This window comes from Mesocricetus auratus, unplaced genomic scaffold (genome assembly GCF_017639785.1).
Source record: "Mesocricetus auratus isolate SY011 unplaced genomic scaffold, BCM_Maur_2.0 Super-Scaffold_100008, whole genome shotgun sequence".
Taxonomy (NCBI): Eukaryota; Metazoa; Chordata; class Mammalia; order Rodentia; family Cricetidae; genus Mesocricetus; species Mesocricetus auratus.
Window position 1 is genome coordinate 78346608 of NW_024429192.1, and position 10296 is coordinate 78356903.

General features: G+C 47.5%; 1 protein-coding gene across 1 annotated transcript; it reads right to left on the bottom strand.

Annotated features, from left to right (window-relative positions):
* Positions 1–716: 716 nt before the first annotated feature.
* Psmg3 (proteasome assembly chaperone 3) lies at positions 717–4392 on the bottom strand. Its single transcript, XM_005079983.4, has 3 exons — positions 4224–4392; positions 3630–3866; positions 717–1195 (listed from the first exon to the last, which is right to left on the bottom strand). The coding sequence occupies exons 2-3, from the start codon at positions 3843–3845 to the stop codon at positions 1043–1045; spliced, it is 369 nt and encodes a 122-aa protein (XP_005080040.1). The 5' UTR covers positions 3846–3866; positions 4224–4392; the 3' UTR covers positions 717–1042.
* Positions 4393–10296: the final 5904 nt, after the last annotated feature.

The following is a 10296-nucleotide window of genomic DNA, read 5'->3' on the forward strand; positions in this document are numbered from 1 at the left end:
AGTGGTCACTCCTGAGCCAACTGGTGACTTGCCAAGTCAGCAATTCCATCATTTCCAGAGCACATGGGTGACATCCTGGATCCCTGGAAAGGTGCCAGTTTACTCTCCATTCTGGACTTCTACCTGGCTTCTCTGTGGCTTCTTCTCCACTGATGACCGTCAGAATGTCATAGCAGATTCACTATCAGACTTTAGACATGCCCACTCAGCTGTGATCAGAGACGCCATGGGTCCCAGGATGCCACTCTTCAGAGGAATCAACTCTGGGCATAAATGCCAGTCTAATGTCAAGGCCTGATACTCGTCCCCCAAGCCTTGCAGGGAGCCTTGGAAGTATTTGTAAAGGGGGGGACCCCAACTCCATTCGGAACCCCTCCTCTCTGAGCTCAGGATCACTCTTAGACCTCCTACACCCCCCATGGATTTCCCATCCACCTAACCTTATGGAATCCACCTGCATGGTCACTTTGTTCTGCTTGTCAAACGTTCAGTCTGCACACGCCTGTCTCTCACTTTATTCTGTAACCTGAGGCTCTGGCTCATGCCCCCACAGAGGAGGGACAGTAGCCAATGCTTGCTGACCGCACACCTGGGATCTACCTCATATGCCAGCAAGCATGTACTGTGCTTTCGCTAAACAGGGTTTCCTCCCACCTCAGGTGCCCTGAAGTGAACCTTGATACATGGCCATAATGTCTCAGCATTATCCACAAGACTAGCCAAGTATTTTAGATTTATTTTTTTAAAAAAAAAGTCTCCCCACAAGTGCTGCTGCACACCTATGGCTGCCAGTCCCCCAAACCAGCTGATGATTTCCACTCAGCAGGTGTCTCTGCTGCAGCTCAAAACCCTTTCTTTCCAGTGCCCCAGGTGGAACACAGTAGCCACACAGGGAGAGTCCCCTGAGATCTGAATGTTGTTTCTAGCTCCAAGGGCTAAAGCCAAAATGAGCCTCCACTTGACTGTCCTGGCGCTGGAAAGAAGGGCCTCATGGACCCTGCCGAGCATCCGCCAGATCCCACTGTCATGCGCTGACTGCAGGTCACCACACCTGGCACAGCCGGATCACCTCCTTCAGGGCCTTCAGCCCCTCCATGCTCTTGTCCTTCACAGCCATGGCCAGGAGGACAGCTCTGTTTCCTGCTTCTTGAGACACAAACGCTACCAGGTTCTTCGCAAAGACATGGATGAGAGGCTGTGGAGAGGGGAAGACAGGACCATGACTGCAAGAAACCTCACTTCTTTTTTTTTTTTTAAAGACCATTTATCAATTTCCATAGGCCAGGCTAGTTTAGAATTCATATAGCCTCAGTTATTGAACTCATGGTGATCTTACTGCCTCAGCCTCCTGAGTGCTAGGATTCCAGGTATATGTTATCATACCTAGTTGTGTTTTTTTTTAAAGATTTATTTATTTATTCTGAATACAACATTATGCCTCCATGTATGTCTGCATGCCAGAAGAGGGCACCAGATTTCATTACGTGTGGCTGTGATCCACCATGTGGTTGCTGGGAATTGAACTCAGGACCTCTGGAAGAGCCATCTCTCCAGCCCCCACCTAATTTGTTTTTAAAAAAAAGAGTGTGCATGTGCGTGGGCTTGAGGAGGCCCAAAGACAACCCCAGGTATCAGCTGTAGGTAGAACACCATCCTCTACTTTGAGACAGGATCTCATTGACCTGGAGTTCTCGAGACTGCATGGCCAGCAAGCCCTAGGATCCTTCTGTCTCTGAGGCTGGCTTAGCCTCCCTAGTCTAGATTTAAAAGCATTCACCACCAAGCCAGCTCAAACCAGATTTTTTTATGTGAGTTCAGAGGATTGAACTCAGGTCATGCTTGCAAGGACTTTAGGAATTGAGCTAATTCCTAAGTCTCCACTCTATCCATCCATCCATCCATCCATCCACCAACTCATCCATCCATCCTTTATTTATTTGTGATGCAAGAGTTCACTGTGTAGCCCTGGTTGATCTGGAACTTGCTATGTAGACCAGGTCTACTTTCATATCCTAAGTGTTAAGATTAAAGATGAGCACTGATACATATGGCTATTTAGTCTCCACTTAATATATAGTGTATATATATGAGAGAGTACAACTTGTGGCAGTTAGTTCTTTCCTGCCACTGTGGGTTCAGGAGGGTGAACACAGGCTTGCACGCCAAGTGCCTTTACCCCTGAGCTATCTCAACGTTCCCTGCATTTTAAATAGAGAGGGTCTCATGTAGCTCACATTGGCCTTATGTAGTCAGCAATGACCAGCCTGGAACAGAGGGAGTTTCAGGATAGCCAGGACTACACAGAGAAACCCTATCTCTAAAAACAAAAAATAACAACAAGAAAAGGAGAAATTGGGGCTGGAGAGATGGCTCAGAGGTTAAGAGCACTGACTGCTCTTCCAGAGGTCTTGAGTTCAATTCCCAGCAACCACATGGTGGCTGACAACCACCCATAATGAAATCTGGTGTATATGTAATAAATAAACAAATCTTAAAAAAAAAAAAACAAAGAAAAGGAGAAATTGAATCCCTGATTCTCTTGCTCCCAACTCCCAAGTGCTGGAACCACACCTTGGGCTTTTTGTTTGCTTGTATTTTGTCTTTTGTTGTTGGAAACTCCTGGAACTCACTATGTAGACCTTGAACTGGAAGAGATCCACCTGCCTCTGCCTCCCAAGTGCTGGGATTAAAGGCATGTGCCACCACCACCCCTCTGTTTTTAAAAAATATATTTATTTGTCTTTAGGTATTTGGATGTTTTGCCTGCCTATATGACTGCACCACGCACGTGCCCACAGAGGAAGGTGCTGGATCTTCTAGGACTGGAGTTACAGATGGTTGTGAGCCACCATGTGGGTGCTGGGAATCAAACCCAGACTCTTTGGAAGAATAGTCAGTGCTCTTATCTGCTGAGCCATCTCTCCAGCCCTGGTTTTTGTTTTTTTTTTAAGGGGGAAGAGGAGCATCTATCCCTAGCTGGTCTCAAACTCACTCCACAGCTCAGTCTGATCATAAACTTGTAGCAACCCTTCTGCTCCAGTCTCCCAAGTGAGAGGATTATAGGTCTGCACAACCACACCAGCTCAAACACTGTATCTTCCTGATGTTCTCCTAAGCATCCGTCATGGATCCAGACCAGCTTCCTACACCTCCCCTAAGTCACCTCCAGGGAAGCCAAGGCAACAGTGGTTTGGAGCACAGAGTGGACTGCACACCGAAGATAAAACAAACAGCTGACGAGGCATCGTTAGGATTTTCTCTGTTGGTGCCTCTGCATACCATCTCTCTGGTTATCCCTAATCCAGACAGATATGCACACAAAGGGGAATGCTGTCAAGACTCAAGAAGCAGACATAAACATAAAGCCTTCATTAACATAAGGCCATCACGACGGGTCAAACTGAGGAGATGGCTGTGTCACAAAATCAATACCTCCACTGAGTGTTGAGTAAAAATGCTGACATGCTGGGAAAAGCAGCACTAGGGGCAGCCAGGGCACCCTCAGATCTGAAAGGTCTGGAGAATGCTGACTGTGTCCTTGGGTGTGTACGGAGGGGTGCCTATCAGACACCCCATATCCTTATGGAAAAATGACACCAGAGTAAGGATTGTTCTCCCAACCCCTTTACCTCGTCCTGCCCGAGGAGGACTTTTGTGGTGAGCACTGGCTTGCTGATGTCATTGGCCACGCTGCTGGGCTCCAAGGAGACCAGTGTACCCATCTTCCCGAACTGGGTCACCACAACCAAGATGTGACTGCTGAAGGCCGTGCAGATCACCTGGGTGGGCACACCGCATACCACTTCTGTCTTCTGTTTAGATACTACCAACGGTTTGTCTTCCATGGTCCCGGTCTTCAGTGGAGGCTTCAATTTTAAAGAAAAGGGAAAAGGGAGGGAGCAGTCAGAGTCAGATATAACCTGGAGCTACAAAGCAGAAATGCCCGGCAGGTCATTCCAAGCTGCAAGTGGTGGCACATGCCTATCATCCCGGCACAAGGGAGGCCGAAGCTGGAGGACTCTCCCAAGTTCGAGGCCAGCCTTGGTTACTTGGCATAGACAATATCCTAATACCCCGCCGCAACTCAAAACCAAGTGTGCGCATGCTCAGACAGGCTTCGTTGGTTTCTTTGTCCAGTCGCACTGCCTGCTGTTACAGCCCACCTCCCGCCCGGCTGTCGCCTATTTGCAAATACAAGGGGGAATGGAAACCGCCAAGCTCACCGGGGAACCCCGACCGCGCAGGGCTGGGAACGGTTGGGGCACTACTGACTACAGCCGGGCGGAAACCTGCAGCCACCAGCGCTCACTGCATCAACCGCGCCAAAAATGATTGTCAGTGAACAATGTAGCCAGCTCTCGCTTAGCAGAAGCGCGGGCCGAGAACTTCCGGTTCCGGTCCCTGGTCCGGTCCGTGGGTCTCCGCAGTCCAAGAGCCCTTAGGTTCCGCGTTGCAACGGAGACGCCAGGCTTCGTGTTAAAGAACAGGGAGCTTCAAGATTCCTTGGGCGGTGCTTGGGACCCCAGTGTAGGGGGCTTTGTGTCTCAGCTGTGGAGTGGAATGGCAGTAATAGTTACCATTTCTTTTCTTTTTTGTATTTTCGAGACAGGGTTTCTCTGTGTAGCCAGGCTAACCTCGAACTCGATATTTGCCTGCTTCTGCCTCCCAAGTGCTGGGATTAAAGGCGTGTGCCACCACCTCCCGGTTTATCTTTATTTTCATTTGGTGTGTACCTGGCTTTGGTTAAGGCACTCTATCTAGTTTTGTTTATTTCGAGACAGGGTATCTTTATGTAGCCCTGGTTGTTGTGGAACTCACTATGTAGAACAGGCTGGCCTCGAATTTAGAGGGATTTGCCTGCCTCTGCCTTCAGAATTCTGGGATTATTTTCTTCTTTTTTGAGACAGGTTCTTAAATAGTTTATGTTGGCCAAGGATAACCTTGAACTCCTGATTCTCCTGCTTCCACCTTCCATGTGCTGGGATGACAAACATACACCACTATGCGTGGTTTATGTGGTGTGGAGATAAAAATACAGGAGTTTGGCGTTGCTGTCACACACCTTTAATCCCTTTAACACTCGGGAGGCAGAGGCAGATCTCTGTGAGTTTGAGGATGGCCTGGTCTATGGAATGAACTCCAGGACAGCCAGGGATACAAAGAAACCCTGTCTCAAAAAACAACAACAACAACAACAAAAAACAACCAAACAACAACAACAAAAACAACCAAACAAACAAACAAATAAAAAACCAAAAAGCAAGAGCCCCAGGAGTTTGTGCAAACTAAGCAAGCATTCACCAGCTGAGCTGAATTTCAGCCCCCATTTAATATTTTTCCTCTTCATTTTTCACTTCCTTCTTTTCTTTTGGGTTTTGAGGAACAAGTCTATGCATTAGGTACTGATCATGTTACAGAATTTTTAAAAAATTAAAAGCATTTATTTGTTAATTTTTTTATTTGTATGAGTATTTTTGCCTGCCTGAATGTATGTGTACCATGTGAATGCAGTACCCTCAGAGGCCAGGCATTGGATTCCCTGGAACTGGAGTTACAGACAGTTGTAGGCTGCCATGTAGGGGCTGGGAACCAAACCTGGTCCTTTGCAGGAGCAGCAAGTGCTCTTAGCATTGAACCATTAAATTAAAAGTTTTTCTTAAAAGTATAGTTTGCAAATTGAGCATATTCCTTCTACCTGCCCTCCCCCTCCCTTCCTGTTAGTCCTCTTCGTTTTCCTAAACAAATTCATTTCTTTCACTTAACACACAGACACACAGACAGGCAGACAGACACACACACACACACACACGCACACTCGAGTTTCAGAGAAAACACAATATCTGTCTTTCTGAGACTGGCTTAATTTGTTTAACATTATTATCTCCAGCTTCATCTATTTTCAAGAATGTCATGACCTCATTTTTGTGGGTTCCTGCACACACACACATATGTGTGGAGGTCAGAGGTCAATTTAGGTACTGTTTCTCGGGAGCTGTATACCCACCTTCTCACCTTCTTTCTGTTCTGTTCTTTGTACCCTCCTTGAGACAGGATCTCACTCTGTAGCCTTGGCTGGCCTGGAACTCATTATGCAGATGAGGCTGGTCTTAGACTCCTAGATTCATCTGCCTCTGCTAGGGTTAAACGTATGTGCCAGCCGAGCGTTGGTGGCGCACGCCTTTAATCCCAGCACTCGAGAGACAGAGGCAGGCGGATCTCTGTGAGTTCGAGGCCAGCCTGGTCTGCAGAGCTAGTTCCAGGACAGCCTCCAAAACAATACAGAGAAACCCTGTCTCGAAAAACCAAAAAAAAAAAAAAAAAAAAAAAAGAAAGAAAAGAAAAGAAAAAAAAAGATATGTGCCGCCGGGCGGTGGTGGCGCATGTCTTAAATCCCAGCACTCGGGAGGCAGAGGCAGGCAGATCTCTGTGAGTTCGAGGCTGGGCTGGACCGACAGCCTCCAAAACAATACAGAGAAACCCTGTCTCGTAAAAACAAAAAACAAAACAAAACAAAAAAGGTATGTGCCACCATACCCAGCTACACCTTGTTTCTTGAGCTAGGTAGGGTCTTTCACTGGTCTAGAGCTCATTAGTTAGGCTAGATTGGCTGCTAGCAAGCCCAGGGATATCCCCAGTATTAGGGTTACAGGCTGTACCAGATCTCCAGGCTTTTAAATATGGCTTCTGGCGATGGAAGTTTGTTTTTTGTGCTTGCAAGGTGAGAACTTTACCAACAGCCATCTTCTTAGCCCCACCCCATTTTTCTCTATGGCTGCAGCTCCACTGTGTGTATACTTCATATTTTCCTTAACCATTTCTTTGTTGCTGCATGCCTAGATCATTTCATCTTCGCAGCTCCCTTAGAAACACCGTGAGCCCCCATTGAAAATAGAATGTGCAAATCGTGGTCTGACCCCACCCTGACCTTCCCTGATGTTCAGCTTGATGCCTGACCCTGTTCCTTGACCCTTGCTGAGGATACTTGAGCCTGAGCCACTGACCCTCACCAGGTCCCAGTGATGCCTGGAACCCCTGATCTTCACAGAGGCTCAGGGGAAAGCAGGAGGAAGCCCGTGTACTGCAGGGTGAGTTTTGCACCCAAACCAGAAAGCTCCACTGTTTCATTGCAGGAGGTTTCACCGACTGGGAAAGTCCTGGGCAAACACTAGGAGAAATTGCAGCCTTGAGACCCTTTCCCAGAGGTCAATAGCCCTGGAAACCCCACCTCTGAAGCCTTTCAATGTACTCTGCTGACTGCCCAAAAAAAGCCACGCTTCTGCTTACACACTAAAGTCCTTAGACAGCTCAGGCATTCTTCTCAACAAATTCGCTCCCTCCTTCCTTGAGTTAATGACTCCTTATCCAAGCTCCATCGAGTTGTATGAAGCTTGCTTCCAAAATGATTTCTTGGTGGTGTAAAAGAAAAGGCATGCATACAAAGCATGATGGGAATAGACACAGATCGAGAGGAAAACTCGTTTCTGAGCATTCTTGCAGTTGGCACGTGAAGAGGGGAAGATTAGGGTTTCATGGCACTAATACTCAAGAAGCAAGGAGCGTATAGATTTCTCAGCAAAGTCTTTTTGTCGGTTCTAAATTTAAACACGCATCCGCCCACACACCGCAAAAGCAAATTGCTGGCGTGTTGCTTTGCCTAGAGAAATCTTCAAAAGCTTTTGATCCACCTTGTTATTCGTTCTCTTTCAGAGACAGAGGTCCAGGAACTCTGCCTCCCCAGCATGTGGAAGCCCTGGAAGCATAGCAATCATCTTTACAAAAGTGATATTGAGGAACAAGGTGGACAGCATTCTGGTTACATTGTTAAGCAGCTAGGCGAGGGACTGACTCCAGACTGGTTTACATCTGTGTCTGTTGATCAAGTCAGAAGGAAAATGGGGAAAAGGTTGTGTCTGACTGATGTGCTGTTGTTTCAGGGAGGAGACCTCCCAATAGCTTAAATAGATGCATGGGCAGGACCGCACAATCAGAGCTCAGTGGGTAAATCACTCTCTGTGCAAGAGTAAGGACCTGAGTTCAAATCCTCGGACCCCTTGTAAAAAGCCTGCTGCAGCAATGTGTGTTTGTCATCCCAATGTGTTTGCGGAGAGATGGGAGGTGCAGATGGGAATCTCTAGAAGCTCAAGGGCCAGCTAGTGTGGCGTATGCAGCAGTAAACAAGAGACCCTGCCTCAAACAAGGTAGCAGGTGAGGTGAAAGTCAGAGCCTGTCCTCTGATGGGAGCATGAGAACCTCCCCATCATAAACATCCTACATACATCACACACAAAGATAATTTTAAAAATGGAGGCATCTCATTTCTTGTTTGACTGTTCTTCAGTGTGTGTTGGAGAGGCTATTGCACTGGAAAGAAAGGATCATCCCCCACCCCCACTTTCTTATTTTTGAGACAGGGTCTCACTGTGTAGCCCTGGCTGTCCTGCAACTCACTCTGTAGACCAGACCAGCTTCAAACTCACAGAGCTCCACCTGACTCTGCCTCCTAGTGTTGGAATTAAAGGTGTGCACCACCACTAGGCTGGGCTGGAAAAAAAAAAGACTCTCAAGTAGACACATTTAAACTAGCAGTTGTTGGGACTAGAGAGATGGTTCAGCGGTTATGAGCATTTGCCGCTCCTGTTCTTGTGAGTGTGGTCCCGGCACCCACATTGGAGAGCTCACAACCACCTGTAATTCCAGCTCCAGGGAATCTGATGTTCATCAAGGTGCATGCACATGCACACACACACACACACACACACACACACACACACACACACACACACAATAATAATAATAATAATAATAATAATAATAATAATAATAAAATGACAATTGTAGTTTGAGTCTGAAATATCTCCTTTAGGCTCATGAGTAGGTGATGTGGAGCCTTGAAGAGGTAGAGCCTGGCTGGAGGAACTGGGTCATAGAGGGTGGGCCTTGAGGCTTTATAGAAAGATTCCACTTTCCCCTTCATGCTCTGCTTCCTGAGTACTGGATGCAATGTGGCCTGCCAGCCTCCTGCTTCTGCCACCACACTTGCCTGTGACCATTCTGTCTCCCTACAGTGGGCTTTATCCCTCTGGACCTGTGAGCCAGGATTCCCCTTTCTTCCTTGCTGTTCTTGTCAGGGTCTTCTATGACAGCAACAGAAAAACAAAATAAGTCAACAATGGAATTAATAGTGCCAATTCTGGGGTAAGAGTGTTATTGAGGCCAAGTGTGGTAGTGCATGCCTGAACTCCAGCACTTGGGAGACTGAGGCAGGAAGATGGTGAATTTGAGGCTAGCCTGGGCTGTATGATGAGTTCTGATCCTGATTGAAAAGGATATTGACTTGAGAGCTTGGAGATGAGGCTCTGTTGATAGAACACTTGCCTAGCGTGCATATTTTGACTCCCAGCACTGCATAAAATGGAATGTGGCTGTGCGTGCCTTTCATGCTAGTACTGGGAAGTCAAAGCAGGAGAGTCAGGAGTTCAAAGACAGCCTGGGCCACATGGTGAGTTCAAGGCTATCCTGGGATGCATGAGATCATGTATCCACAAAAAGAAAAAAAATAAAGAAACAAAAACAAAAAACAGAAAAGAAAAAAGGTAGAGGTGACTAGAGAGATGGCTCAAGCCTGAGGAGATCTGCTTTGAATTAAAGTGCCCGCAAGACCACCAACAGTCACCTGCATTTCCAGTTCCAGGAGGCCCACCATCCTCTTCTCGTGTCTTCCTTGACTAGGCAGGCACACAGACACATATGCTGGCAAAGCACTCACATGCATAAAACATTGAAAGTACAAAAGTACTAAGAATGAAATAAGTCGACTGAGAGGTTGTGAGGTCTGGAGAGACACCTCAGGTAGGTCTGAAGAGACACCTCAGGTCTGGAGAGACACCTCAGGTAGGTCTTGAGAGACACCTCAGGTAGGTCTGGAGAGACACCTCAGGTAGGTCTGGAGAGACACCTCAGGTAGGTCTGGAGAGACACCTCAGGTAGGTCTGGAGAGACACCTCAGGTAGGTCTGGAGAGACACCTCAGGTAGGTCTGGAGAGATACCTCAGGTCTGGAGAGACACCTCAGGTCTGGAGAGACACCTCAGGTCTGGAGAGACACCTCAGGTCTGGAGAGACACCTCAGGTCTGGAGAGACACCTCAGGTCTGGAGAGAGACCTCAGCAGCTGGGAGTGCTGGCTCTCCTTCCAGCGCCCATATCCTGTGACTTACAACCTCCTACAACTCCAGCTCCAGGAGACCCCATGCCTTATTCTGCCCCTCAACTCACCCATATATACATTGCATACCCTA

Excerpts from the sequence above, each read along its gene's own strand:
- Psmg3 (XM_005079983.4), bottom strand. The coding sequence starts at position 3,845 with ATGGAAGACAAACCGTTGGTAGTATCTAAACAGAAGACAGAAGTGGTA. Across the intron at positions 1,196-3,629 it reads TCCTCCTCGGGCAGGACGAG|CCTCTCATCCATGTCTTTGC; the intron begins GTAAAGGGGTTG and ends CCCTCTCCACAG.